A 27,208-nucleotide genomic window follows, 5' to 3' on the forward strand; every position below is an offset into this window, starting at 1 on the left:
ATCCTAAACTCTTTGCACTTCGCCATTTTCCTGTCCTGTGGGGGTTTGAGTGATGGATTGAGGAAGAGTGGCAGGTTCATTGGCTGGAGTAAAAGAAGTGCGAAAAGCGCCATTGTTTCTGTTTTGCTGTGTTTGTTGCTGTTGATGCTGTTGCTGTTGCTGTTGGTCAGGTGTGGATGTGGATGAAGTGATGCTGTTATTGTGGTTTCCGAGCACGCGAAGGAGATCCATCGTTCGATCTTGTTGTTGTTGTGTTTGAGTCTGTTGCTGAGGCGGTTGCTGCAGAGGCTGAGATTGTGGTGCTTGTTGTGTAAAGTCCTCGGGGAAGGGGTTTCTCTGCACACTAGCTGCTGGACGATACTCCTCATATCCATTCCCCTGCTGTTGTTGTAGACTCGGCGGTTGAGGGTAACCACTCTGCTGCTGGACTTCAGGATACGCAGCCCCTTGTCTCGCAAAAGCCTGTAGGTTTCCAGGTGTAGAAGCCGCAGTGTGACTAGAATAATCAAATGGACTTCTGACATCGACATCCATACTAGTGTCGCTGGCTGCATACTCGCTGCTGAAGCGTCTAGTACCATTTGCGTATTCGTTGGCTACTCTTTCTGCTTCTTCAAAGCCTTCGAGTCCTTGGACTTCTTCGCGCGAAACTTGCTTCCAGTGGCAGCGTGCGTGTTTCTTGGTACATCCACCGCAGGACGAGAGATTCTTGAGACAATCCATTTTCAGACGTCTGCAGCGATCGCACGGTGGCATGACACGAGAGCCGCGGGGAAGACTCTCCATGTGGGCTTGACAGATTGTGCGGTAGGGTTGCGAGACTTCTTGGGCTGGAGGCAGAGGTTTCGAGAAGTTGTGGCGTGGCTGAGAGGATTGTGGTGACTCTTCGCGTGTGTAGCTCGAGGCTTGGGCTGCGGCGGCGGCAGCGAGGGCGGCGACGGTGGTAGGGACAGGCGAGACAGAAGTAGAGGCTGGATCCAGATTGGTTCGCGGTTGTTGATTGAAGTTTGGCGGAGTCTGGAAGGGTGGGGAGTGTGGTTGCTGTTGAACAGAAGAAACTCGACGATTGTCTGGCTGTGGCTTGGGCAGCGATTGGAAGTGCTTCAGGAGGTCGTTGCGGATATGCAGAGCAGGGTCGGTCTTCTCAGGAGACGTCGGGGGCTGTTGTTGTTGAGTCTGATGAGGCTGGTGCATGACAGGCTGCTGCTGGTTGTTGTTGACCGAGATAAAAGAAGGCTGCAGCGCTTGCTGCTGTGCTTCTTGGTTGTGCGACTCCTCAGCTGACCTACGTTCGAGAATGGCCATCCTTCTACCCTTCAGTCTATGCGTCAGTTGACGGGTGCGAGCAGCGACATTATCCGCAGCGGCAGTCAAGTCTCGCAGCGCCTTTTCGACAATCTCGCATGTGGCCACCTCTTTCTCCTCGTCCTCCCAGATGGGAAGCGGTGGGACCAGGTCCTGACATCTTCCACTGTTGATGAAGACAAAGTCCTCTTCCGAGATCTGTACGCGCACTTGCTTCTGAGGGTAGTAGAACTGGCACACGCGGCGACCTTCGCTGAAGGTGGACAAGGTGAACTGCGAGGGATGCGCCTTTGCAAAGTGCACGACGTCCAACCAGGTGACTTGGGGCAGGTCCGAGTCGCGAGCGTGCGAGTGCGAAGCAATTACTCGAGGAGGCGCATCGAAGCAGCGTTCGAAGCGCTTAATCAGGATGGGTCCGAGAGGTCGAGCTCCGAGGTTACTAGCCAGTGATTCGTGACGATCGAGGACTTGTGTGTACGAAGACAAGACGTCGAGCAAAGCAGGAAGAGTGTCCTCCTTTGAGATGAAGGGAAGGTCATCGATGCATTGTCGCGCAATGTAGTTGATCTGGAGCTGGCTGCTCACGTTGCCAGTCTTTGGCGCCTTGTTCTGTTGACCATTTCCGAATGCCTGGTGTAGTGCCAGCGACGGACTTCGCTTGCGCTTTGCAGCAGGATTGGCTATGCGACATTAGCAAGAGGTGTATCAGGTGTACAGGCCATGACATACCCAGGCCGCGGGAGTCGGCGGCTTCGGACATTGTCAGCGCGGAGCGGTGGGAGGAGGCAGCGGTGGACGCTGGCCGGTTCTTTTTTCAAGTTTGGGAAATCGATACTGATCCAGCTATCGCAGCGTTGTTCGAAGAAACAGACTCGCACGGCTTTGTCGCTTCGTGAGCTTGTTCGGTGTCGCTGCCGCCAATGCTGCCAATACTCAATCACCCTTCCTATTCCAAAGCCTCTGACTGGGCCTTGGCACATTTGGGTCGGCCATCTCCCTCGGCAGTGTAAACCGTCGACCTAGTTCTGGACCGTCATGCTCTAAGAGTGCAGGTGGATTCGTCAGCGGACGCGTCTCCTCCTGTCCCACTACGCTACCTATCTCCCGGCGGAGCGGTGTGGAAGAAACGCCTCGAGGGGCTACCATCCATACAAGGAAGGTGCCCGGCTATTGCAGTGAACTCTGATCGTCCCTTCTGTGGTTGACCATCTTCTGTATTTACATATGCTATCATCCAATCGTGCCCGTTCAGTCTCGTTATATGCTGCAGAGATGTACTGTCGTGGTCTTCAGCTGGCATCCTAGGAGCATCACTCTTGCTGTACATGAATTGAACAGCATATATCCTGAACTGGTGCATGAAGCATTGCGAACACGGGAATAAGAATTACTGATAGCCAAACAACTATTCGTAAACTCAATCTCAAGCAGCCTAAACAAGAAGCTCTACAGTTGAACATCGTCCCTCTACTTGAACGCCTCCAAAATCGTAATCAGGCTATCACGGCATCGACGACGCACCCACAAAAAATAGCCGCAAGTCACCACCACCTTTTACATCATCGCGGAGCGGAAAGCGCGACCTCGCACCGATGGGGCTCATTCAGTAGCAGGGATGGCAACCGATGTCAAACGTTGCTATTGTTGATGGACTCCGGTAATTTATTATGGTAACATCTAACTGGCATACCAACCATTATCTGCCAAGCGACTAGTCTGTGCGCACCACCGATAGCTCACCACCCCGCCGCAAGCTCCGACTCTACGTCAGAATACACCAAACCTCCACCTCCACAACTACTCAACCCGCACATCACAGACGAAAATGTCAGAACGAGGTCAATTCCGCGGCGGCCATCGCGGCGGCAACAACAGAGGAGGAAACCGCGGTGGTCGTGGTGGTGGTCGTGGCGGCAACAACAACAACAATCCATCTCACAACCAAAACGAAGAGACACCGCGCCCGAAGAAGGAGAACATTCTGGATTTGAACAAGTACATGGATAAGGAAATTCAGGTCAAGTTCAGTGGTGGTAGAGAAGGTGAGTTTGTTTGGCGCAGTGAGAAGGATTGAGGATGACGAAGAGCCTTGGATGAGGAAGAGATGGACTATTGGAGGGTGATGGTTGTATGAATGAATAGACACAGGACGCAGTGCTGACATGATTGGCGAACACAGTCACCGGTACACTCAAAGGCTACGACCAACTCATGAACCTCGTCCTCGACGACGTCAAGGAAATCACAAGAGGTAAGATCACCATCAATCCCCCATCTTGCCCACCTCTCCCTGCTCTCAATACGCTTCTCACACACCATCATCCCCCTTGCATCAGAAAACTGACACCACAAATTACCAGACGACGAAGGCAACACCTCCTCCCGACCTCTCGGTCTCCTAGTCGCACGCGGCACCCTCCTCGTCCTCATCTCCCCCCTCGACGGCAGTGAAGAAATCCCAAACCCTTTCGTCCAAGCCGAAGAGGGCGAAGACGCCGCTCCTGCTATCTGAGCAAAACCTTTGGCATCAAAATCCAAACATGACGCGCAAAACGATTGAAACAGAAAAACGAGCTTTTGCATGGGGGCATAAGAAGTACAGACAGGGGCGGTATTCTTCGCGCCCTGGCCGTAAGGATATCGTGCGAGCTTCTTCAAAGAATACCTTGCACCAGTTTCAATAAATACAGGCGTGCGCTGGCGAGACGGTTGATACGCGAGAAAGGGCATCGGAAAGGTGTCGTCCAAACCAGGTTTGGCTTTTTTTTGCGGCCAAGATTTTCTCGTCGAGACCACCACCCTGGCTTTCTTCTCATCAATATCCTTCTACCACCACGCCATCAACATAGAAATCATCACAATAACTAGCTCAAGTGGTGGTCTCGAGCTTCTAGATATCTCTGGCTCGAAAATAAATCACCAAAAAAAAAAGTTCAAATGCCCTCATAATCTTCAAAAAAAAAAAAACTATTTTTGGTGAGTTGACGCGGATGGAGCTTCGACATACCACACATCTCCACTACCATGTACCCCTTGCAACACAGTGATCAAGCAGAGACATGACGTACCACGAATGGGCAAGAAACCAATACTGAAGCGATTGTTGACGTGCTAAATTACAATGGAGGAGTCAGGTAAATGGGCAATATTACGTGACGATTTGCTGAGACTTGATGATACCAAAAGAACAAGTCCTATTAATCACAACAGGCTGCCAGAACAAAGCTGCCAAAAAGCGAAACATAAGTTGTTTATAAGAAACAGAACATTTGTGATTAGAAAACGACTACGAAAACCCACATGGCAAGAGTGAACTAAAGCGAAAAAGCATCCGTGCTAATCGTTGCCCTCGTACCAGAAACAAGCAAAGTCATCATCCCTCCATCCCCCATATTGCCCCAACATCTCAGGCCTCAAGTTAGAGACCACGGCTTCCACTGCCATAAGAAGCCTGATCACTATCCAGACCACGCTCCTTGAGTACGCTGGCAGGAGGATCCTTGTGCAATCTGTGTCTGCCATCTCCACCCGTAGAGACAGTCTGATGTCCCTTTTCCTCAATGCCAGAGTATTGATCAACGCCAGAGTAGTCCGCTCTTTGCTCATCAAGCGAAGGCTCGAATCTCGCGCCTGCAACAGGGACAGAGCCACGAGCGGCGGCGGCTTCCAATTCGCGCTGATGACGTTCGTGGGCTGCAATGTCGGCTTCTTGGAGGCGGCCCTGTTGGCGAAGGTCCTCTTCAGGTTCGTGCTTCTTGTCGCGGTGGAGGAAGCCAAGGAGACCGTGCTTCTTCTTGTCGGGATGCTCGTTCTCTCTGGTCGCCTTTTCGGCTTCCTTTTCCGAACGGTCGGCTTCCTTTTCACGTTGCTTCTCGGCCTTTTCGAGGTCATGCTTGTGCTGCTTGGCTTCCTTCTCGTGCGAGTGCTGAGAAGCGGCAGCGAGGCTCTTCTGCTGATGCTCGCGGTCCTTGGCGAGGGCCTTCTCTTGTTTGTGCAGCTCGTGTTCGCGCTCCTTTTGTTGGTGCTTGAGAAGCTTTTCCTGCTCCTTGGGGTTGAGTGCCTCGGCGGCAGTGTAGCCAGCTGCTCCAGCTCCTCCAGCAACTGCAGCGTCACGACTAAAGTGGGAACGCTCCTCTCTTTGCTGAGCAAGCAGAGGGTCGTGGTTCGGGTCTGCAACACCTGCCACGGCGGTCGTGCCAGGGGCGAGGGTTGAGGTACCGAGGTTGTTGTCAGCGGCACTGCCATGGTGCTTTGCGTACTCGTAGGCACCTGCTCCTGCGGCTCCAGTACCTCCTACCACGGCGGCGTCGCGGCCGTAGTGGTGGCCCTGGTTCCGCTGAGCGAGGGTTGGATCAGTGCTGGGGTCGACAACGTTGCTTGTGTTTGTGGAACGAGGATCGAATGATGAAGTGCCAACGTTGCTACCAGCAGCGCTGCTGCCATGGTGCTTGTTGTGTTCGTATGCACCTGCACCGACAGTGCCGGCACCACCGGCAACCATAGCAGCAGCAAGAGCGCGTTCGCGCTCCTGTCTCTGCTGCTCAAGGATGGGGTCATGGTTAGGGTCGACGTAGTTGGCAGTGTTCGTGGAGCGAGGATCGAAAGCCGAGCTTCCAATGCTCTCGCTAGTGCCTGTATCACGGTGCTTGTTGTATTCGTAAGCGCCAGCGCCAGCAGCTCCTGCACCACCAAGGATGGCGGCATCACGCCCGTGGTGAGGCTCCTGCTGTGCGTAAGAGGCATTAGTGTTAGAGCCAACGACGTCAGCCCGGTTGGTAGATCTAGAAGCGAAGGGAGATTCAATGGTGCTGTGACCAGTGCTGCTGTGAGGCACGCCCTGCTCGTAGGCGCCAACACCGCCGGCTCCTGAGCCGCTACCCATGGCAGCTGCGAGAGCGCGTTCACGTTCATGTCTCTGCTGCTCGAGGATTGGGTCATGGTTAGGGTCCGCGACAGCGGCAGTAACGGTTGAGCCAGGAGCGAAAGAGGAGCTGCCAACGCTCTTAGTAGTGCTACCGTGGCGCTGGCCATACTCGTAGGCGCCGACTCCAGCAGCGCCAGCTCCACCGGCCAAGGCTGCGTCTCTGGCATGGTGGTTGCCCTGCTTAGACAGGTCAGAATCGACACGAGGGTCAGCGCGGTTCATCATGTCGCTCTGGTGAGGACCTGCGGTAGTTCTGTCCTTCATCTTCTCAGGCTCAGGCTGAACGCGGGGGTCGACAATGTTCATGAGGTTGCTCTTGTGAGGGCCAATGGTCTTGGAAGCAGGATCAGTCTCGGTGCGACCACCGTGGTTGTAGCCCGACAACTGGGAACCAGCAACACCAGCACCTCCTGCCAAGGCAGCATCTCTACCATAGTTGGTGGAGTCGGTCTGTCCTGAGTGGGTAGACTTGTCGGAAGTACCGTACATCAGGTTGGGGATGCGGGTGGCCTTGTCGCCAGAGGCAACAGAAGGATCGAAGCGCTGGTCTTCGTAGCCTTCGATCTCATGGGAAGGCCTATGGGATCCGGCCTCGTGTGCTCCGAGTCCAGCGGCGCCGAGTCCACCTCCGACGAGAGCAGCATCTCTGCCCAGGTGACTGTCCCTTGGAGTCTCGGATGTACTAGTAGTGGGGTGACTGCTGAGAGGGAACGAGCGGTTTGTAGTCGAAGAAGACATGCCAGTCGAGCTGGTGTTGTCGTATGCGCCTGTCTGCGAAGTGGAGGAGTGACCACGGTGCTCGAGAGCCTCGTAGCTACCGACAGCGGCAGCTCCGGCGCCTGCTCCGAGAGCAGAATCTCTGCCAAGGTGATGGCTGCTAGCGGACGCTGTGGTGCTCAGGCCACCATCTCTTCTGCGTTCTTGTGTTTCAAGACCGTCGTCTGAAGGGAAGCCACCAGGCACGTGGGGGTCGAGGGCGTTGGCAATGTCTGTGCTGTGAGGACCTTGCTGGTGGTGAGGGTAACCTGGTACAAATGGCTCATCACCTTCTGGGCAGGGGTCACCGTTGTAGTTGTGACCAAGACCCTTGTGTGCGTGTGAGCTGGTGACAAACCCTCTGGGATCCGCAGTTTCCATTTGTGTAGGTCTGGGACGGTTTTGACCTACAGGGGAGGCGCTTCTGACGGGGAGCGTCTGCTGTGCTGCCGATAGACCGCCAGTGGAGGAGCCATAGTCTGTGAAACCGCTGCCCTCTACACCGCGAGGCTCCTGACCGGCGCCAACAACACCTGATCTGATACTTGCTGTGCTAACATTGTCAGAGATGGGAGGTCTGCTGGTGTTGCTCTGAGGGTCGAGGACATTGTGTCTGAGGTCTGTGTCCTTTGTGCTTGAGCTGGTGTGGTGCTCTCCCTGGAGGGGACTCTCTCTCGCGCCAGACGGGCTGATGGTCTTGGGGTGATTGTACAAGACGGCCTCGTCATTCTCGTGGCCAGGAGAGCTGTAGAAACTTATCAGCATTGGAAGTCATACCACATCCGAGTCTGCCGGGACACCTACAAGATCTTCTTGAGCTTGTCCATGTTGTCTTCGTGATATTCGTGTCGTAAGTGGGAGATGCGTTGTGTTCGTGTGTCGTCAAGTGTGATTTGGGTTGTCCTGATTATAACTGAATTGAAATGGGCAATGTATCTATGTTTCAAAGTTGCAAAGTGGCAGGTCGAACGTTTGCTTTAAACAGGAAGTCATGGCATGCGGTGACGTACATGAAGCTTCTTTGCGCCAGAACATCGTTTGGGACACATCACTTCAAGGCACTTTGGTGCAAAAAAACGGGTCTTGGGCTCTGCACGACCAACCTCGCGACCAGTCCGCTTGCACACGAGAAGCTTGATTGCAACACATGCCGTGTCTGTGGCTCGAATGAACGCCTTTCCTGCCTCCCACCACGCTTCTGGCCCAGGTTGACGCGAGACCGAAGCAAGTATTCAGTGACGCGGCGATCGTCCGCCGCGTCGACAGCGGGGTACAGACCTATCGTGCGGCGTCGGTGGCTTGACCGACTCGGTTGTCTGTAGCTTCGACATGTCGTTTCCTTCATGTTGCCAACACCACACAGTCTCATTGACACGGTGCAGCATTCCAGACGCCATGACAGCCATGCAGGTAGCCCCAGGCGAGAACACCGTTGCCCGTCGCCATTCTCCAACATGTCGTCTTCTCTCGCCGACTGCATCCTTCACATTCGTTGAATATGGGGCGCCTTTCGTATATGCAGTTCCACGTTGAGCAGTAGGAAACGCCTCATCTTCCGCACAGGATGCCATCCTTTGTCGAGGTGACAAACTCAAAACAAGGAAGCTAGGTCGCTATTTCCTTTGTATACCTCTTCCTCAACCAAGCAAAAGACCTGCCATGCATGTCCGCATGGGCCCTCAGGCATCAGGCCTCGCAGTGAGACCTCCCCCGGACGCATGGGCTTCGAAGATGCTTCTTTTGCATATCGATCGTCGACATCGTCACCGGCGTGTCAATCATTCTAGCAGATCACCTTTTGCTTGCAGACCAAGTCTCACGACCAAACGATGACCCTCATCAAACTCCTGTCACGCAAGCCTCTTTCTCCAGGCCTCTCCGCACTTTTTCTTTCCTCACACGAGTTACACCGAGTAAGGCCGAGCTGAGTCTGACGGCAGTTCTCGGCCAGGGCCTTTTGAGAACCGTGCACTGTGTCGAAAGAGTGGGGAGAGGCAGTCCTCCACAACCACACCCGTAACCTGAGACAACTCTTTCTTGTTTCCTGCGTTGTCAACTGCTAGTTTCCTGTCTTTCTACTATTCCATATCCACATCCATATGGACTCATTCTCCATTCAGTGGCACGCCCTCAATCTACTACTGAATCCTTTCATTGTCCACCAACGACAAAGCCGATCCAACGGGCCGCACGTCATAATCATAAATTAGCCGCTACAAACCGACCGTTGCTTCACGGACTTTACGGCATTCATAACAGACGGGGGTCCCGAGTCCCACGCTCTGAGCACGAGGAGACTGGTCCTTCCACATTGTTACCACGCGAGTGGCACGTTGATCACCTCGGCCACCTATACCGCCATCTTCGAGCCGGCCTCATCCGCGACCCACGCCGATTGCCTCGACCATGGCATTTCGCGAGAGGATAAAGAAGGCTCTGCGAAAAGCCTCTCCAAATTCGTCACTCCACAAGTCATCCACAACAGATTCTGGCAAAGGTCGAGAACGATGGCCATCGAATGTGTATAAACCCGGCGAACCAATGCCACGTGCAAAGTACCGCGCACCCGTCAAGAAAGAACACAAAGAAAAACTCGAGTCGTTCAGTTTTGCCTCGGCTTGGAGGAGGAAGAGTTTCATGAGCGAATACAGTCCTATGGGGACGAGAATGCCGAGTCGACGAGCGAGTCTGATCAGCAGAAAGAGTTTTGGAGGCAGAAGCAGTTTGAGTCGGAGAAACAGTATGAGTATGAGCAGGAGGAATAGTGTTTCTGGAGGAGTCAAGAGCGGTCGGGAAAGTCTAGAAGTTCCACGAGAAAGACATGCTGCTCTTGCGCCTGCGCTGTCGACTGAGATGGAGAATGAGGGTGATGACGACGTGACCAACGGTGCGTACTTGGATATACGATCATGGCGGAGCTGTTGCTAATATCGTTGTTTAGTCGGTCTCTCACGAGTCCAGTCAAGAGAAGACAAACCGCACCGACCTGTCTATTCGAGACGTCAAACCGGCGAATATCGATCGAGAGCTCCCGTCAAGGCTTCACCGCTCGCACAAACAACAGAAGCACCTACATCAACGCCTTCACAAGCGCAACAACAAGCAGCGTTTGCTCACGACCATACACCATTCACCGAGGATGAGTTGGTAAGAGCTCTACAAAGAAGCCATCTGGAAATACCCGCGCATTGAGGATGACATGAAATTGATTAATGGGGCGTCTCGGGCATATGTTTGGACAAAACGGTATACACACATGGTATGGGTAGCTCATTCGGTCTGAGCCCGGTTGTATTTGGTATTTGGTGTTTGGTGTTTCTACTTGTCCCCGTCTTCCTGTCGAAATTGACATTGTATCGTGGGTTCTTCTTGAGGTGCGTTTTCGGAGACGCGGCGCTTATATTCTGTATTGTAGCCAATTCAGGCAAATCCAACAATTACATGTCTGGTGTTGCAAGTTCTTGCTCGTTCATCGTATATTTAACCACGAGCCACTTCGCGAGCCCCTCCTGGCCTTGCCATTGTCTCTTAGCGATGGTGTAAACTTAAGCGCTTAGAGTTGCCCGACGAGGGCCGTGCACGTTGAGCACTCTACGGCACTATTGTCCGACCCTGGACATACATGATGATATTGACACACTGCCAGTCAATTTTTAACTGGGATTCCCGGCTTTGAGATTTATGGTACCTCTTTAAGCAAGAACGTGATGTTGTGACGTCTGACGCAATAGCAACAAACGTGACATATTTGGCGCTTAGATCACTATGCGCGAGCCAACGACAAACACAGCATATGCCCAGCTGGCAACTTCATGTCTCTTGCGCGACTCCCTGTCTCTTGTTCGACACTGCTCGGACCGTCACAGTCAGAGAATATCGGACTGCCTTTTACGACGCTTTACTTTGCCAACGACGTAGCGATGTGGAATATCTTTTCGCCCTCTTTCACCTGGCCATACACTTACAAAGTCTCACACGATCTCCACATGCAGCCACTTCCCCGAGCATCTCCCAAAGCCATACAGCGGTTTTGGGGAATCGTTCACGAACGCTTGGTGAGCCTTTCGTGGTTCTATTGCCGCTGGTACGGGATCGCATTCTGTAACCAAATCATGCAACTCCCTTTTGGTCTCATCCTGAAATGGTCAGACGGAACGCTCCTAGAGGAAGTATTGGCCATGAAAGCCGCTCGAAAAGCTGGCATACCCGTGCCTCGAATTTTGTGTTACGGCAATCACCCCGACTCGCCTCACGCTCCTATGTCGATAATGATGACGCGATTGCCAGGACAAGAGCTAGGCCAAGTGTATGAAAGTCTCAGCTCCACAGAGAGAGACACCATTCTAAGTGAGATGCAAGCCTACCTCGGATCCATACGCAGATGGAAGAGTCCTTGGGGTGAGAAGTGTATATGTTCATCATCCGGAAAAGCTATCAGGAGTGTTCGCGTGCCATACCATAAAATGGGTCCTTTTGAGTCCGAGCAGTCGATGAACGATTACCTACTTTATCCTGCCGGGCCAGACATGTGGCACACGTTGGAAGAATTCGAAAGCCTGAAACGAAGAGTGGAAAGGCTCTTCTCGGACAAGCACCGCATCGTCTATACCCATGGAGACCTCAAACACCACAATATCATGGTGCATAATGGTCGTGTATCAGGCATTATTGACTGGGAGTCTGCGGGTTGGTATCCAGACTATTGGGAGTTTACCACTGCTATAAGGTCTGCGCCGGAAGACTTTTGGTGGTACGAGTTTGTTTTGGAAGCTGGGCGGTGACGAATATCTGGCTTATATGGATGCTGAGAGAGCACTCACTGAGCTCACGGCTGACTTCTACTCGTGGTAAAGACTTGTTCCACGACTATTTCCAGATTTCAGTCCATTGCAGGATGGACTGATGCCTCCCCATGACAACCCCAAGACTAGAGACCGAGAAAAAAGAAACAAGTCGATCAACGAGTGACCGCGTATCGCGCTGTGGTTCTTCACGACCAAGTCCATTCGATCTGTCCTCTCAAACTCCGAAGGACAACCACTAGAGTCCACAGACTTTTGACCCGATGACAGGTCGTGGTTGTTGATTCAAGTCAGCACTGTGTGCATTCTCATTACCCCACGTGAGTAGCTCTTCCTCCAAGTCGGTGAGACTGCTGCATTTTAGGAGCACATGACCCTCATGTTCAGCCTGCAAAAAGGTTCAAAACATGAAATATCCAGGTTCTGCAATTCAGGTCCGGAAGCTGGTTGGGTTCTCGGTCGTAGGTTCGTAGAATCGCATCGACATGGCCCTTGTGAGTAGCGGGAATCCTGACAATCTGACACAGACCGATCAGGAGAAAACTTTTGAATACGCCGCGCGTGTTGCCGTGATCCGCGAGCCAAGCGCCACTCCTGCCTGTGATGTGATACTTCGTACACCCTATCTTGGTATTGAGATGGAAGAAGAGGCCCCGGTGGAGATTGTCCTTTTCTGGGGGTGATTTTCGACTGGAAATGATGATATAAAGACCATGTTCCTCTAGGATATTGAGAGACATCTGTAAAATGCTTCGCTGCTATGCTTGGATGGAGGAAAAGATCGGTACAAGTTGTTCTCTACTACCTCGCAATCCGACACAAGTTGCCTTGGGGAGATATCGAGTAATTTGCATATGCAACTTGAGCCGATAAGATTCATGTGCTAATCTAGGCGTTATTCCGAGTGTTTACGACTGACATCAGAATCCAAGTGATAAAGGAGTTTGTGTAGTCAGATATCAAATCACCATGTCTGAGTCTGCGTTCTACTTTCACCGTGTCGTTTTGGGCGACCCTGCTTCGTAAACGGTCAATGCGCGAAAAGCTTTCAACCTCGAAATATTGCGATTACCAAGCAAACATTGGATTCCAACATGTAGCTCTTGCCGCTGCTTCATAGAGCTACCGTCGCTGAATGAGCTGAAACTACTGCATATCGTTTGAGAGACGTCGCCGCCTCTGTCCAGTGTTGCCGGGAAGGATATCGAGGCCGCCCACCGAATCAAGCCACGACATAATCACAGCATTGTGTCAGCCATGTCAAGTCAATTTACACTACAACTGGATACATTACCAGGAGAAGTCATTGACGGGATATGTGATCATCTCAACAAGAAAGAGCTCAAGGCTCTCCGATTGTCCACGAAAAGGATATCCGCAATTGCAACCACACATCTGGCAAAGGAGTACATGTTCAATCTCTGCTCTCTCATGACCCGTCGTAGTCTGGAGAAGCTAGCAGAGATTTGTGCACATCCTCAGTTTGGTCCGCATGTTCGCAAAGTCCATCTGTCTTCCGGTCGCGTCCATCCTCGCGAGATGCGAGCACTGATCGAAAGAGTCGAAGATATGCAACGGCGCATTCCTCCGCCAACATCAGCTCAAGTCAAGAGAGCGAAGGCGAAAATGCAAGATGCGATGAACAGATCTTCCAAGGAGTATGAGCTTGAAGTCTCGGGAGATGCAGTCAGTATACTCTCTCGCGCCTTTGCTGCACTGCGCACTTATCAAACGCCCATCATCTTGGATATCTCAGACTTTGAGGTACCACGGTGGGATCCGGTGACCTTGTTCTTGGACAGGTATAATCACTTTCATGGAGAGCCGGAGCTTTGCTTCAAGTCGACAATGGAGCCTTGTCTGGAAGCTATTTTTCGCACAAAGATGCAGTTCGCCGAGCTCGAGTTGACTGTTGATGCTCTCTCAATTGATCCAGAAGAGCGTGGGTACGATACACACACCATGCGATCAGAGGGTCTTGAACTTCTAGCCAGCCTGAAGAGTGTGGCTCTCGATTTCAACAACACATTTGACGCAGCTGGCACGAAATCTACTGCGCACATTCTTTCTTACGCTAACGCTCTGGAGAACTTCACTTATCGACAAGGCTGTGATGACCTCAATCGCGATGATTGGTTCTCACCACAACAACAACTTAAACTCTTGACCAACAATCAGTTCGCAGTATCCGATGCGATCCTGGAGTCAGTCAAGTCAGCCAAACTAACAGCGCTATGGATTGAGTATGCGCCACTGTCATATGACACCATAGTGCAAGTGATGGAGATGCACGCCGACACACTAACCAGTATCCGCATTGCTCACACCTGTTTACGCGACGGTAATTGGAGCGACCTCTTCTCCAACATCAAGAAGAATTGTCGCTTTCTGACGCAACTTGACATCGAGAATCTAAGCCAAGCCAGACCTGACCGGAAAGAGGGTGACTATCGCCCGCTGATTCTGCCTGAAGAATGGAATCTTGGATTGAGTGGTTCCAGGGCTGAGGTTGAGGAAACACTTGAGAAACTTGTCAATGCTCCGTCGCTAGAGGTGTTGGAGTTGGAAGATAGAAGAATGAGGATACAGATGAATGATGTTGGTATGGCAGATGATGACGATGATCTTGATCCGGATGCTGGATCCTCGGATCTAGACTTGTGAAGGTATTCATGTCTTCTAGTCGAATAGAAAATCAGGGGTCAACGACAGAGTTTTGTAAGCGTGATGGCAGTCTCTACATTCCCATTTGACGACGATCAGGAAGCTGAAACGACCACACCTACCCCGGCCAGAATGAATACCTAAAAAGGATAACTTTCTGACCACCAACGCTTATCGCTATCTCGACCCCACACATTCTCTTATCTTCATATCTCAGAGGCACATAAATACATCAAGGTAGGACTACCAGAGAGAGCCTCTAAACAGTAGCTTTCCGCTTTTGAATCCGGCTACAAGGAGTTCACCATATCGCTTCTTACATCATGATCTCTGCCACAGAAGTCCTCACAGCCTGGGAGGCCTGCGATAAAACTGACTCCGCCTTCATCCTAATCTGCAGCGTCTTCTGCTGGCCCATCATCCCCGCCGTCGGACTCGGCTACTCTGGCTATTCCACTCGTCGCAGTGGTCTAGCTTCCTTTATGCCCGCTCTCCTCTCCGTCTCAGTCTGCACAATTCAATGGTGGTTGGTCGGATACTCTCTGGCTTATGGAGAAGGCAATGCATTCATTGGCGATTTGAAACATTTCATGCATATGGATGTGCTTGCGGAGCCTGTGGGGACGATCCCGGCCATCTTGTTTAGTGAGTTTCAGTTGATTTTCTGTGCGACGGTTTGTGCTATTGCTGTGGGAGGGGCTTGTGAGAGGGGAAGGTTGTTGCCACTGATTCCTTTCATCTTTGTAAGTACCGCGGTCTGGCGTGTTTACCGCAAGGTGCTGATGACAGTCACAGCTTTGGGCCACATTTGTATACTGCCCTTTGGCCCATATGGTATGGGGTGGTGGCTTCCTGGGTGAACTTGGCGTCCTTGACTTTGCAGGCGGCACTCCTGTGCATATCTGTTCAGGAGCTACAGCAACAGCTCTCAGCATCTATCTCTCATACCCACTCTTCCGCTCTCGCAAGTCAGCGGCAAGAACACCGGCTCATCTTGCCCTACACAAGCCGCACAACACGTTAAGCCAACTGCTTGCTCTAGTCACCATCTGGGGCTCATGGCTTGCCTTTGACGCTGGCACCACACTGGCCTTTAACTTCAAGTCCATCATGGCGATGTGTGTGACGAATTTGTGTGCTGCATCAGGTGCAATGACTTGGGCTTTCATGACGTACTACGAAACTGGAAAGTGGTCGTTGGATTCGACATTCTTGGGTGCAATCTCCGGTCTTGTTATGATTACGCCTTCTGCAGGTTTCATTGACATGGCCACCGCGTTCTTCTTCGGTATCGCTGGAGCTGTCATCTCAAGACAGGCTTTGCGAATCAAGTTTACTGATGTCGCAAGACGATGGAAGTGGGTCGACAATGGCGATACCTTTGCTACTCACTGCATAGGAGGGTTCGTCGGTACTATTGCGACTGGACTGTTCGCGCAGAAGGAAGTCGCTGCTCTTGACGGGGTGACTGAGGTTGTTGGCGGTGTCTTCTTTGACGGTAATGTGAGACAGCTCGGTGTTCAGGTTGTAGAGGCCTTGATCGGATTCACTTGGGCATTCAGTGTCTCGTATATGTTGATCGCTCTGATTGACTGCGTCCCAGGCTGGGAGGTCCTGGCGGTAGACAAGTAAGTTTTCCTCTGCGGTATATGAGGCACAACTAATCGTTTGGCCACAGGGACGTCATGGTCGGTATGGATGCATCTCAGATGGGCGAATCTTTGTATGAAGATCAATGGAAAGGAGAAGAGGATTACCAGCCATTCGCCGCAACGATTCAGCTGGAGTAAGCGCGCCAGTCTGATAAATGTATCTGCTTCCTCTATGTCTTGGTCATTGAACTTGATTGCATGACTGTCGCAAAGATCTTGTGCCGAACGTGTGCGTAGAACTGAAACGGAGGAAGAGGCGTGGTCAAAACAATACCTACTCTGGGCCTAGTCTGCCAAGACAAGCTTTCCGGGCTGATGATCGATTGGTCGAAGCGTGTTGATAGGCGTCCGGCAGCTGGACTTATTCACTTTTCCTGTACTCGCTCGCAATTGGTCTAACGAGACAATTTGATTGTTAGAAAAGTTTACACGATACATTCGTGTGATTGTCCAATGCCGTATTCCCAGGGCTCGTCGATAAGCTCTCTCGCAACGGCTCGGCATGTAAATCACTAGCTGTCCTCGTATGTCGAGCATGCACCCACGCGTTCTGATCCTGCGAGGTATCCTTCGACCTAAAGCGACTTCATGCCCCAGAGTCTCGGGAGCTTCTGAGGACATCATGACTGTCGCCAAGTACCTGCTCACATAACGGAGGATCGTATCAGCAGAAGGCATGCCGCCCAAGCGTATCAGAATCTCCGAAGGCTCATGCTGGCGATGCAAAGATCGTCGAGTGCTTTGCGACGTGAAGAAGCCAGTATGCACGCGATGTGAAGCTGCCGGGACCAAATGCGAGTATGGCACGCGTTACAAGTGGGCGAATGGAGTTGCAGCACGAGGGCGCTTCGCAGGTCAGAACTGGTTGCCAGTCAAAACACCTTCACCGCCGCCGCCGCGGCTCAAATCACCATCAACACCCGATGATTGGCAAGTGTTGTACTTTGCAAAAGAAGTCTTACCAAGGTTCAGTTTGATGGATGACGGACCTGAAGTCGATCCAGCATGGCTTATCACTGACTCGTCAATACATCAAGCAGTCATTGCTGTCGCAAATGCACATCGCCTTTTCAGGAATCATGGCGTTCAGGAGGAGACGTTGTCACAGATCAAGCAAGCAAGATTGACGGCTATACGCTCACTACGAACACGACTTCAAGATTCCTTCAACTTATCACACGCTATCACGTTTCCATCCAGTGTATTGCTCTGCATGCTAGATGGTATCATAGAGCCGCAGGAAGATGGGCTCGCAGCAGCGTTCCATCTTCGTGGTGGTCGAGCTATCCTTCAATATGGTAATCATATGATGGAGGTGTCGTCTGTCAAATCTGGTCCCATGTCGCTCTTTCTCTCTGTCTATGCAACTATGGATCTGACATATGCGATCTTGGGTGGTGAAACGCCACATCTCGGCCCTGATATATGGCTTCAACTTGCAGACAGTGAGGCCTGGTGGTCTGGTATCAAGGACGACCACGCTTTCGTCGACATAATGGCATTACTTGCTCAACTAGCGCAACTCGGCCACGACGTAAGGTCCACAGGCTTTCCTGCTCCGATCAGAGAGTTACTAGAGATTCAACTCACGCTAGGCAGAACAGAATCTCGGCTCGAAAGCCTAGCAACACCAGCCTCATCACCAAACGGCTGTCAGTCGCTCGACGCTTTGACAGTCTTCTGCTCTGCCTACCGAGCCAGCGCGCGTATATACATGTACCGTGCCTTATGCAATCTCAACATCTCCGATCTTTTGGTGCAAGAGAGCGTACAAGAAGGCATATACGCACTCCAGCAAGCGCCACTTATCGGCAAACTCGCACATTGTCTACTTTTCCCATGCTTGATGATTGGTACTCATTGCATAACTCCCGATGCTCAGCAGACAGTCTTGAGCTCGCTGGAGATTGCTGGCGACTATCTATCTTTCGGCTCCATCAAGATCATGGAAGGGTTTCTGAGAGACTTGTGGTTGGCTGGGGACATCAGTACGGATTTCTGGACCACAATGCAACCTGTCTCTGGCAAAGCTTTCATGTTCTGAGCTATTGTTGAAGGACTCTTGGTACCATTTCCGTGGTACAGATGACAAGCATCGCCTCAAGTTTTGACGGCTGAGCATAATCGCGCCTGGGTATTACAATTCACGCCAACCACGTGAGTCGCTCACAAAACACCATACCCCGGGCCCTTCTCGGCGGTCGATATCTTCTTTTTGCATAAGACGCTCGTCCTTCGACTCACTATGCTTTTCTGCCACGAGCTTCGTTCAGCCCCGTGACTTTGCGATCGGGAGACACGACTCCTACTCGCGCAACTACTGTCGTCAGACGGCTTCGCATCAAAAAAATTTGGCTGTGCATCTCACGGGGATACATCAAGCAAGACAGCAGGTCTGTATACCTGCTGGTCATGGCTGATGTCTGCTAGCATTCATAGTTCTCCAATCAATGACTGCTGAGCTAGTAGTTCTGGTCAAACACTTCAGATTCATGGACCTGGTTGCCTTGATCGCCGGCCTAGGCTCGTGAAGTCATGGTCAAAGCCTTCAGGTATGAGACCTTGAATCTCGAAGAGCGCGAGTTCTCTGCTTTGTTGGTGGGCCCTCATCTGTGATGCATTTCGTCCAATTTTGCAAAAGAGACGTGGCTAGATTCTGGTGGCACAGTGAGCTCTTGCGACTCGCCATCGAATGCCAAGTCATCACCAATAAATACAATGAGGTCGTCGTGTGAGTTTGCGGGCACCTTGCCAGATGATTTTGTGAGTTCCTTGCTAGGTTGTCTTGAAGCGACGGAAATCGAGGGAGTTGTGCGTTGAAACTCCATGCCGTCGCCAATCCATCCGAGATGGAGGTAGTAAGCACATCTCGTGTGAGGAAGGCTACTTTTACTCAAGTACCTATGGATAACGCTGAAAGACGAAAGAGGCATACTAAAACGATGGGACGGAGACTTTTGATAGCAAAAATCCAGTACAAGTATCATACTCTATACCTAGTCATAAGATTTGTCTCACAGAACACTGATGTTTATAACGACATCTGCCGAGACATTCGCATCTACACCGAGTTGGTCGTTGTGCTCTACAATGGTGTGAAGTCTGATTAAATGGATAGTTTGAACGCACACAACGATACTTATGTACGCTCCTCTTCCTAGTATCTGCAAGGAAACACAGTGAATTATCATCTGTCGCTACTGAAATGATATACTAAGCCGAGAGAGAATTTCAAATCATCGCACAGTTTGGGAGGATGGAGCAAGCATGAGGAAAAGTCGATCCTTAGACTACCAAGTGTTTCTGGGAGACAACTTCAAGATCAAAAGATGTGGGCCTTCCAAGACCTTCATTCACATCCCAAACTGCTACCCAAGAATTCTAAACCATAACCACAACATCTTCATCAGCATCAAACCACTTACTTTCCACATGCTTAAGTTTCGCCTGACTAGCGACATAACAGAGAAGCCAGATATGTCCAACGACTTCTCCCCAACAAAACACCTTGACCATTCCCAGCTCTGTCCCCTCTTCCACACTCACTTTTCCTTCATGTTCTCGCAAGCACCAGACTCCCCACCCACTAATCCCACTTCCAATATTGGATTGCAAGAATTTCCAGAATTTGATTTGTATCTGTGCATTCCAAGCTCTGGTGTCAAATTGCCAGTATCCCCTTTCACTAGTCCGGAGAGGCCGAGTAAGGAATGGTTTATACTTTCCTTGCAGCTCGGCGGTATCCCAGAATTGTGCTTCAAGTTGTGGTGTGATGTGTGTAATGAAGTGTTTGGAGCCAGTAGGTGGTGGCGGAGGGCGGATCTGTAGGGACAGTGTCTTGAACAGTTCGCGTTCTTGGGTATTTGGTTTGGTCTTTGGGGTTGATAGGGAAGCGAACTTGCGTCGCTTAGCTGCAAGCGCTGTCTCCAGGATTCCGGCGGAGAGGCCAGAGCGTTTTTCGACGCGTCCGTTGTGTAGGAGTGTTGAGACGTCGACGGCGCTCGCTGACTGAGCTCTATCTTGAAAAGCAGAGCCTGTCTCAGAGGCAGAGGATATCGGCTGCCAAGGACTCGACCTCGTAGGACCAACAGCACTTTTGGTGTAATGCTGGAGTTTAGGGATATCTTTTTGCATGGCCAGAGACATAGACAGTCTTGGCTTTGCTGCAAGAAGATTGAGTCGTGGCTGAAACAAGTTGATCTTCGTGCCCGGTGACGACGACGCTTCAGCAGTGTCTTCTCTACGCCTGTCCTTCTCGACAAAAGGTGTACCAAGAGCATCTGGGCTCGATGAGAATCGCGACTCGAATGAGGTCGGTGGGAGCTGATCCAGGGTGTGTTGCCTCAAAGCTTGTGGAACAGCAGTCTCGTTACCAGAGTTATTTTGCGTTCCTTGAGCTTCAGGACTCGACGAGAACTGAGAATCGAAGGAAGTTGGCATGAGCTCGCTCAAAGACTGTCGCCTGAGCATTGCCGGAACAGCAGAATCTTCAACATCGCTCGGCTGCGTTCCCTGAGCTTGGGGCGCCGAGGAAAAGCGTAAGTCAAACGATGATCGCAGAGGATGTTGTGACAAGCCATCTTGTTTGTCCAAAGATGACGGGATCTCGTCGTCTTGGGCACCGGGTTGCGTCCCGACAGCTTGCGGAGCTGAGGAAAAGCGTAGCTCGAATGATGACGAGAATGTCGCTCGCGGAGGTTCAGTCTGTTGGCGCTGGCGTGGCACCACTGCACGATCCAGGGAAGCTGACGAGATATCCTCGTGTCCAGTAGGGGCTGAGGAATGGAGTGGTCGAACATGAGCAGACATGTTTGCTCTCGGAGACTCGAGAGACTGAGTTTGCTTCAGAGGCGAAGACCTCTGCGCGCGACGCTTACCTACAGATCTTAGACCCTTAAGCGGCGACTCCTCTTCGATGACTCCATTCCACTGTTGGGCTGCAATACCTCGTGGGAGGCTCCCCCAAGCAGAACTTGGCGGACCATCTGGCTGATCACTGTGCACAAGGTCAGAGTTGATATCACTGATTGAGTAAGTACTCGGTAGCTGCGACGGAATGTCGTCACTTGGAGACGAGAAGTCATCTTGTCGCGGAGGGAGTTTCGCCGTTCTTAGAAATGCTATTCGACGCGAAGGCGTCTCGAGAGGGCTAACTGTAGAAAGCCCATCCAGATAGCTTGGAGTTGCGTGCTCGTTGATCTGAAGATGTCTGGAAGGAGTCGGCACATATTGACCTGTCTCCCGAATTCTAGACCCTGGTTGTGACAAAAGTGATCTCGACGTCGGGACTCTTGCGACGGGGACCTTGAACACGGCGGAATCATCTGGCGGCAGAACATCACGAGCAGCACGGGGCGGGTGTGAAGAGTCGACTGGCAGTGCTAGGGCAGTGCCATCTATATGGCCATCTTCGTCACTCTCGAGCTCGCTCCGCGCGACTGACTGGTCGGATGGTGCAAAGAGCTGAGAGTCCAAGGCTGTCCAGGCGTCCTGAGTATTTTCCATGTAGACAGGTGAGTCGAAGTGAGTTACTGATGGAACCGAAGACGGCGGCAAGGCAAAACCATACTGGCTCTGTTGTACAGATACTACGTTCGAGGGCTGGAAGGACGAATATGCTGTTGCCTGGCGCTTAAAGCGCTCGTCATCTTTGCGTGAGCTCGGTGCAGAAGCATGCGCAAGCAGCTCCATTAACACTACTTAGTCCTGGGGTGACAGATCCAAATTCCATAGTCCAGGTGGGTGACCAAGAATAAAGGCTGCAATGCCTTTCTCGAAAGATGACCAGAAATTGATGAGAATGACTGTCAAAGATGGAAGTGTTGTCGATGAATGCACGTGAAAGGCAAAACAGAGCGTCCGGAAACAAAGAAAGATTTCCGGCGCGCAACGATGACGCTAGCCGAGAATGGAAGGCCCCGGATGATGTCAAGGCTGTTTTTCGAGGGCGACCAAACACTTTGAATGCTCCTTCCTTCACAATCATACAATATTTACTCAGGATCATACGATACTACAATATGCGCGCAACGCTGTCACACATTTCCCGCAACAGCGCGGTCCTCGCCCTACGCACAACCTTACTCGCCTCAACACCGCTCACCTTCCGCACTCTCAGTCCCACAACCTCACGCACACTCTCAACATCGACACCTCGTCACGACCTACCAAACGTCACAGCCCGCGAAACTCTTCTCCCCCAAACTCACTACGACCTCTTTCCCTCCTTTGGTCCTGACGCTCTTCCACCGAAAGGACCATTCACCATCGACCTCGCCCTCTTGCGCAAAGAATTCCTCCAACTGCAAGCAAAAGCCCACCCCGATCTCGCACCGCAAGAAAAGAAACGACAAGCCGAGGCTCTGAGTTCAAGGATCAATGAGGCGTACAAGACTCTGCAGAACCCTTTGTTACGGGCACAATACCTGCTAGAGATGAGGGGCATTGATGTTGCGGGTGACGAGACGGCGAAGGTGGAGGATCCTGAGTTACTGATGGAGGTGCTGGAGACTAGGGAGGTCATTGAGGAGGCTGCTACGGAGGAGGAGTTGCAGCCCTTGAGGGAATTGAACGAGAGGAGGGTAGCTGGTAGTGTGGGTGTGCTTGAAGAGGCATTCAAGAATGATGACATGGAGGCTGCCAAAGAAGAGGCTGTCAAGTTGAGGTATTGGGTTAACATCAGGGAGTGTGTGGATGCTTTTGAGCCCGGCAAGCCTGTCGTCATGATTCATTAGAATCGCAGGGATGAAAGCATGGAACATAATGTATAGAACAAATGATACCCCCTCATTCTATGATATGATCCGAGTAAGATTGTATAAAGATACAAAAGCTATTATTTCAAGCCCAAGTTGACATGATGCGATGCCTTTCCCAAGGTTGATGCCGCCTTTCGCTGTCACAGACAGCCACTCCAAACACTTCATGCTCAAACCACACTCAATGCATAGGCAAGCTCTCCGGCCCAAAGCTCATGGGCAAAAGCTGCTCCAACGTAAGCACCGTACTCTTTCCATCCTTGTCATACATCAAAACCGGCATACTAGGCTACTCCCTGTCAGCAAGCATTCTCTTGTCCCTCATCCTCTCTTTTCACACTTACTTCGCAAAACTCCCTGATATACTGTCTACACATTCCACAAGGACTAGCCGGCGGCGAAATATCTGTAGCCACCGCAAGAGCGCGGATGTCTCCTCGTCGAGCTCCCTCTACGACGGCGGTGCCTAAAGCTGTTCGCTCGGCGCAGGTTCCGACGGGGTATGCTGCGTTTTCAACGTTTGCGCCACGGATGATTTGGCCAGAGGTTAGGAGCAGAGAAGCTCCGACTCTGAACTTGGAGTAAGGGCCTATTTGGGAGGGCAAAGGTCAGTATCATGATCATGGACTGATAAACATGATTTTCGAGTTGAAAAGGGCTGATTGTTTTCTCTTTCGGAATTGTGAGCATGTTCCATCTGAAGCAATTGGTCCACTCTTTCTTTTTACTCTTTCACTGCAGGACTATATTGGCGAGAAAAGGAAATAGTTCATCTAAACTTACAGTAAGCTCTACCCTTGGCTTCAATGCAAGCCTCGGACAAGGCCTGGACCTCCGAGGTCGAAAGACCATGAATCAACGCCGTATCACGACGAGAATGCTGGGGCTTATTAGGTACAGATGGAGCTGACATGTCGAAAGAGGAAGAGGAGAAGGGAGGAAAGGAGGGTAAGAACGATTTGGTCAAAGGACAATTGCGGGCAAGGTCACAAAGTCCATCGGTGAACTCCGCGTTCGTCCACTTTTGCTTGGCGGAATGTTATACAGATCCAGGCTGTTTGATCAAGATAAGAAGGAATTAATTGCAGTGATGTAACCAGATTCCCTGTGCTATAAGTGTAATCGCTATCGGATGTTTTTATAACATAGATACCATACTCTAGATAGGCACAGTAAGCGGATTCATAACCGAAGCTCCACCATCAACCACCATATTGGCTCCAGTAACATAGCTACTAAATCCACTCGCCAGAAAGCCCGCCACCCTCGCAACCTCCTTAGCAGTCCCCGCCCTCTCCAATCCTATAATCTTCCTCCTAACTTCTTCACTCTGCAAATCCGATGGTGGCAATTGATTGCTCATCCCCCTCATATCCATGCCTTGCAAACTAACACCCACGTCAATTTGACCAGGGCTGATGGCGTTGATGCGCACATTGCTGCCTTTGAGCACTGCGACACCTGAGTGCACTACTCCGAGGGCGGCGTGAGAGGACATTGTGAAGGCGGGACCCCAGCAGCCGCCGTAGGTGCTGGCGACACTGCTGACGACGATAATGCTGCCATATGCCACGTCCTTTGGAGCGGCGTTTGGGTAGTTGCCCTTGGGTGTTGTTTTTGCCATTGCGGGGGGTGCGTACTTCAATGCGAAGAAAGGGGCCATGCTGTTGGTCTCAAAGGTCTTGTAGAGATCTGCGGGTGCGGTTTGGGCGATCGAGGCAGGGCCTAGGAGACCGGAGGATGTAACAAAGACGTCGAGACTGTAGGAGGTAGAGTCAGAGACTGTTCTCCGGGCGATGTAGCATCGTACTCACCGACCCCATGAATTCAAGACATCATCAATGAGGGTCAGAGTATCCTCCTCTTTCAATCCGTATGGGTAGCCAATGACCTTTGTGTTTGGCCATAGTGCGTTGACCTCGTCGGCGAGTTCTTGGTATGGATCCGAGGGCAAGTCGGAGCAAGCGTAGATGCAAGCGGCGCCGTGGGCTGTTCAAAAGCTGTTAGTCTTGGTCACTGGCATCGGCGTAGACGACTTGAATCACCAGCCAACTCGTGAACAATGGCCTTGCCAATTGCCTGTGTTGCGCCCGTCACAATACAGACGAAGCCATACTGTAAAGTATCAGCACATCGGTCCTTGAGCCCAAATCGTCGCAAATGCGTACCAGCTTTCCGTCCGCTCTGTACGGCGAGAAGTGCTGACTTTCATCCTCTTTCAAGATGGCGTGTGAGCTCATATTCGCGTTTTCAAGTCTTGGTAAACTGTCGCCAAGTGAGACGAGTCGAGACGAGACAAAGCTCGAGAAGAGATGGTAGCGACATGTTCGGCGATATCTTCAGCTCATTCGTGTTTGTTGAACCCAATTCGCTGCCCGTATGCAACTTGACTTTGTTTATTCAAACACCAACGTCATGGGTACAGCTTTCCGTGGAGATAGCGGGTTGACGCTGATAAGCGTGCGTATTTGTGAGAGTGTAGCGGAATTTACCAGCATGCTGACCCGGCAATGATCTGGGACTGCTGATAGGGCCCGGAACACGTCTTGATATCCATAAATCATCTTCGATCCTGCGCAAATCCCGACAACATGGAATTCGCATCCTTCTACTCGAAAAAGAACTTGCCGGTGGCAAAATCGGAAGTCTCATCTTTGTTATCGTCATCTTCAACACCAACATCGACATGAACAAAGGGCGATCATTTGCCAACGAGTATCCTTGTCGTAATAACGGTAAACCCAGCGGGACACAATTGGGGACCGTGTGCTCAAGACTGTAAGTCGTCTTAGCCTGGCTCGACTTTTCCTCGAGCAGCAGAGCCTCGAGGATATCAGTGAGACTCCCGTACAGAGCGGACGAGGTGAGAGTCAACATTAGAGTGCTCCTCGTATCATTCTGTATCAAGATCCGCTGCAATCTTGACCAAGCGCTCCTCGCTCATGTGTCGTCTTGTCAACGGGCACTAGCCTCGAGTTCGCATCTCATTCACAACTTTCGCAGAATGATATAGTAACTGGATCAACCGGCCACATACATGAATTAGAAGAGCAAGCGAACGGTGGCTGCAAGAAGTCGTTGACAATATGCGATATGCGAGCTGAGGAGACGCCAGACCTACCAGTGCAGTCACGCCCAGACCTGATCTTGGAAGCAATAGTTTGTTACGCATGCCAAACAAAGCAACAAGCCATGACGATGTCAGTCAGTTCATCAACCAGAAGTGTTATCCGCAAGTCTCACTGATCGACCTGGGCTGTCTGCACGTCACGTGCTAAAGACTAACAACAATCCAGTGGCTAATCCCGCACAGTCATGTCGGGACCACAGATGAAGGGCGCCATACTCCGTCGTAGTGTCGCGGGCTTGCAATCACCCAGATGTCGATATCCGTGTTTTGTGATGCTTCCAGAATCACATATAGTAAGCAGTACCGCGTCCTCCACCTCTCGTGTTACCAGACTGTCAACTGTCAAAACCATGTCGAGAGCCGTGACATGAGTTATGCTGCTGTCCGGCGGTTGATGTCCCCCCAGCCTATCTGAGTTCTCTATGCAGATGCGACACGAAGGTGCTCCTGTAATCATCCGCTTTCGCTTGTATCTCTGGTGTTCGTTAAGACTGATATGTCGGTGTTACATCTGTTCACCTTTCAGGACTGCCCAAATCTTGGTAGAGCGAGCATCCAGCTTAGACGGAAGTTTGGTGTTCCAAAGCAAAGCCACCGCGGAAACTGGTGTCATCGGTATCACGATGCGCGAGTGTCTTCTTACTTGTTTGTCAATTTTGACAGCTCGGTCGTACGGGACCCGTGGGTGGGGGTATCGTGATGTTGAATGTGCAACCTTGCTCATGTGCTTCATCATCTGAGTGCAAAGTCCACAACATCATTTAATAATGATGGCTAGCCAGTTGGCAGTAAGAGCCCAACAATACTTGCCTGATCCCGTCCCGTACCGCGTGGCCAGAGTCAGAAAAGTGCAGCAATGAAAATGAACAAACATCGGAGGATTTCAGATATAGGTTTGGGAGGGTAATCTAATTTCCAGTCTCCAATGATTTAATCCGGTCTCTTAGCTTACCACATATCGAGCCCACCTGTTGCACCAAAGAAGAAGTTGCCTGAGTTTCTAGAGAAAAGAAAATCGTTTCGCAGATATCCAATCATTTTGTTGCTACCCAAAACACAGCATGGAAGTGACATAGCGATTGGTTGTCTCAGGTCATGCGGAGGTTCGGGGAATCTGCTTCGTGATAAGAAAGTCGAGTCATCTGGGGTCGATTTTGGGCATCAAGAGATGATTGAAGGATGGTAAGCGAAGGAGGCTGAACAACGATCCAGGTTTG

General features: G+C 51.4%; 13 protein-coding genes across 13 annotated transcripts; 7 read left to right on the forward strand and 6 right to left on the reverse strand.

The window, feature by feature from the left end:
• Window positions 1-3: 3 nt before the first annotated feature.
• AUEXF2481DRAFT_5673 (uncharacterized protein) lies at window positions 4-2,065 on the reverse strand (the record flags this gene model as incomplete). The annotated part of the gene is made up of 2 exons (XM_013487648.1): window positions 4-1,985; window positions 2,035-2,065. The coding sequence occupies 2 exons, from the start codon at window positions 2,063-2,065 to the stop codon at window positions 4-6; spliced, it is 2,013 nt and encodes a 670-aa protein (XP_013343102.1).
• Window positions 2,066-3,121: 1,056 nt separating this feature from the next.
• AUEXF2481DRAFT_40742 (uncharacterized protein) lies at window positions 3,122-4,281 on the forward strand. The gene is made up of 3 exons (XM_013487762.1): window positions 3,122-3,347; window positions 3,485-3,556; window positions 3,666-4,281. Exons 1-3 carry the CDS (start codon window positions 3,131-3,133, stop codon window positions 3,815-3,817), a joined length of 441 nt encoding a protein of 146 aa, XP_013343216.1. The 5' UTR covers window positions 3,122-3,130; the 3' UTR covers window positions 3,818-4,281.
• A 442-nt stretch (window positions 4,282-4,723) lies between these two features.
• On the reverse strand, window positions 4,724-7,812 carry AUEXF2481DRAFT_5675 (uncharacterized protein; the record flags this gene model as incomplete). The annotated part of the gene is made up of 2 exons (XM_013487649.1): window positions 4,724-7,730; window positions 7,790-7,812. 2 exons carry the CDS (start codon window positions 7,810-7,812, stop codon window positions 4,724-4,726), a joined length of 3,030 nt encoding a protein of 1,009 aa, XP_013343103.1.
• A 1,116-nt stretch (window positions 7,813-8,928) lies between these two features.
• Window positions 8,929-10,466, forward strand: AUEXF2481DRAFT_259322 (uncharacterized protein). The gene is made up of 3 exons (XM_013487889.1): window positions 8,929-9,872; window positions 9,927-10,184; window positions 10,242-10,466. Exons 1-2 carry the CDS (start codon window positions 9,392-9,394, stop codon window positions 10,175-10,177), a joined length of 732 nt encoding a protein of 243 aa, XP_013343343.1. The 5' UTR covers window positions 8,929-9,391; the 3' UTR covers window positions 10,178-10,184; window positions 10,242-10,466.
• A 331-nt stretch (window positions 10,467-10,797) lies between these two features.
• On the forward strand, window positions 10,798-11,766 carry AUEXF2481DRAFT_30155 (uncharacterized protein; the record flags this gene model as incomplete). The annotated part of the gene is made up of 1 exon (XM_013487695.1): window positions 10,798-11,766. The coding sequence occupies one exon, from the start codon at window positions 10,798-10,800 to the stop codon at window positions 11,764-11,766; it is 969 nt and encodes a 322-aa protein (XP_013343149.1).
• A 969-nt stretch (window positions 11,767-12,735) lies between these two features.
• On the forward strand, window positions 12,736-14,867 carry AUEXF2481DRAFT_258581 (uncharacterized protein). The gene has a single exon (XM_013487890.1). It carries the CDS (start codon window positions 13,045-13,047, stop codon window positions 14,449-14,451), a length of 1,407 nt encoding a protein of 468 aa, XP_013343344.1. The 5' UTR covers window positions 12,736-13,044; the 3' UTR covers window positions 14,452-14,867.
• Window positions 14,775-16,241, forward strand: AUEXF2481DRAFT_66100 (uncharacterized protein; the record flags this gene model as incomplete). Its single annotated transcript, XM_013487796.1, has 3 exons — window positions 14,775-15,194; window positions 15,247-16,079; window positions 16,130-16,241. 3 exons carry the CDS (start codon window positions 14,775-14,777, stop codon window positions 16,239-16,241), a joined length of 1,365 nt encoding a protein of 454 aa, XP_013343250.1.
• Window positions 16,242-16,463: 222 nt separating this feature from the next.
• On the forward strand, window positions 16,464-18,428 carry AUEXF2481DRAFT_258487 (uncharacterized protein). The gene has a single exon (XM_013487891.1). It carries the CDS (start codon window positions 16,780-16,782, stop codon window positions 18,145-18,147), a length of 1,368 nt encoding a protein of 455 aa, XP_013343345.1. The 5' UTR covers window positions 16,464-16,779; the 3' UTR covers window positions 18,148-18,428.
• Window positions 18,429-19,272: 844 nt separating this feature from the next.
• On the reverse strand, window positions 19,273-21,929 carry AUEXF2481DRAFT_40752 (uncharacterized protein). The gene has a single exon (XM_013487763.1). It carries the CDS (start codon window positions 21,792-21,794, stop codon window positions 19,485-19,487), a length of 2,310 nt encoding a protein of 769 aa, XP_013343217.1. The 5' UTR covers window positions 21,795-21,929; the 3' UTR covers window positions 19,273-19,484.
• A 194-nt stretch (window positions 21,930-22,123) lies between these two features.
• On the forward strand, window positions 22,124-22,837 carry AUEXF2481DRAFT_5681 (uncharacterized protein; the record flags this gene model as incomplete). The annotated part of the gene is made up of 1 exon (XM_013487650.1): window positions 22,124-22,837. One exon carries the CDS (start codon window positions 22,124-22,126, stop codon window positions 22,835-22,837), a length of 714 nt encoding a protein of 237 aa, XP_013343104.1.
• A 205-nt stretch (window positions 22,838-23,042) lies between these two features.
• On the reverse strand, window positions 23,043-23,774 carry AUEXF2481DRAFT_5682 (uncharacterized protein; the record flags this gene model as incomplete). The annotated part of the gene is made up of 3 exons (XM_013487651.1): window positions 23,043-23,150; window positions 23,206-23,450; window positions 23,645-23,774. 3 exons carry the CDS (start codon window positions 23,772-23,774, stop codon window positions 23,043-23,045), a joined length of 483 nt encoding a protein of 160 aa, XP_013343105.1.
• Window positions 23,775-23,945: 171 nt separating this feature from the next.
• Window positions 23,946-25,279, reverse strand: AUEXF2481DRAFT_40757 (uncharacterized protein). The gene is made up of 4 exons (XM_013487764.1): window positions 25,030-25,279; window positions 24,907-24,976; window positions 24,676-24,850; window positions 23,946-24,621 (listed from the first exon to the last, which is right to left on the reverse strand). The coding sequence occupies exons 1-4, from the start codon at window positions 25,099-25,101 to the stop codon at window positions 24,021-24,023; spliced, it is 918 nt and encodes a 305-aa protein (XP_013343218.1). The 5' UTR covers window positions 25,102-25,279; the 3' UTR covers window positions 23,946-24,020.
• Window positions 24,975-25,949, reverse strand: AUEXF2481DRAFT_259155 (uncharacterized protein). The gene is made up of 2 exons (XM_013487892.1): window positions 25,030-25,949; window positions 24,975-24,976 (listed from the first exon to the last, which is right to left on the reverse strand). The coding sequence occupies exon 1, from the start codon at window positions 25,736-25,738 to the stop codon at window positions 25,262-25,264; it is 477 nt and encodes a 158-aa protein (XP_013343346.1). The 5' UTR covers window positions 25,739-25,949; the 3' UTR covers window positions 24,975-24,976; window positions 25,030-25,261.
• Window positions 25,950-27,208: the final 1,259 nt, after the last annotated feature.

Source organism: Aureobasidium subglaciale (assembly GCF_000721755.1).
Source record: "Aureobasidium subglaciale EXF-2481 unplaced genomic scaffold scaffold_12, whole genome shotgun sequence".
Lineage (NCBI taxonomy): Eukaryota > Fungi > Ascomycota > Dothideomycetes > Dothideales > Saccotheciaceae > Aureobasidium > Aureobasidium subglaciale.

Bases quoted from the DNA above. Each gene is read 5' to 3' on its own strand.
- AUEXF2481DRAFT_40742 (XM_013487762.1), top strand. From the start codon at position 3,131: ATGTCAGAACGAGGTCAATTCCGCGGCGGCCATCGCGGCGGCAACAAC. The intron at 3,348-3,484 runs GTGAGTTTGTTT...TGGCGAACACAG, and splicing joins GTTCAGTGGTGGTAGAGAAG to TCACCGGTACACTCAAAGGC. The intron at 3,557-3,665 runs GTAAGATCACCA...ACAAATTACCAG, and splicing joins CGTCAAGGAAATCACAAGAG to ACGACGAAGGCAACACCTCC.
- AUEXF2481DRAFT_259322 (XM_013487889.1), top strand. From the start codon at position 9,392: ATGGCATTTCGCGAGAGGATAAAGAAGGCTCTGCGAAAAGCCTCTCCA. The intron at 9,873-9,926 runs GTGCGTACTTGG...ATCGTTGTTTAG, and splicing joins TGATGACGACGTGACCAACG to TCGGTCTCTCACGAGTCCAG.
- AUEXF2481DRAFT_258581 (XM_013487890.1), top strand. From the start codon at position 13,045: ATGTCAAGTCAATTTACACTACAACTGGATACATTACCAGGAGAAGTC.
- AUEXF2481DRAFT_258487 (XM_013487891.1), top strand. From the start codon at position 16,780: ATGCCGCCCAAGCGTATCAGAATCTCCGAAGGCTCATGCTGGCGATGC.
- AUEXF2481DRAFT_40752 (XM_013487763.1), bottom strand. From the start codon at position 21,794: ATGGAGCTGCTTGCGCATGCTTCTGCACCGAGCTCACGCAAAGATGAC.
- AUEXF2481DRAFT_40757 (XM_013487764.1), bottom strand. From the start codon at position 25,101: ATGAGCTCACACGCCATCTTGAAAGAGGATGAAAGTCAGCACTTCTCG. The intron at 24,977-25,029 runs GTACGCATTTGC...GATACTTTACAG, and splicing joins ACAGAGCGGACGGAAAGCTG to TATGGCTTCGTCTGTATTGT. The intron at 24,622-24,675 runs GTGAGTACGATG...TACCTCCTACAG, and splicing joins GTCTTGAATTCATGGGGTCG to TCTCGACGTCTTTGTTACAT.
- AUEXF2481DRAFT_259155 (XM_013487892.1), bottom strand. From the start codon at position 25,738: ATGTTGACTCTCACCTCGTCCGCTCTGTACGGGAGTCTCACTGATATC.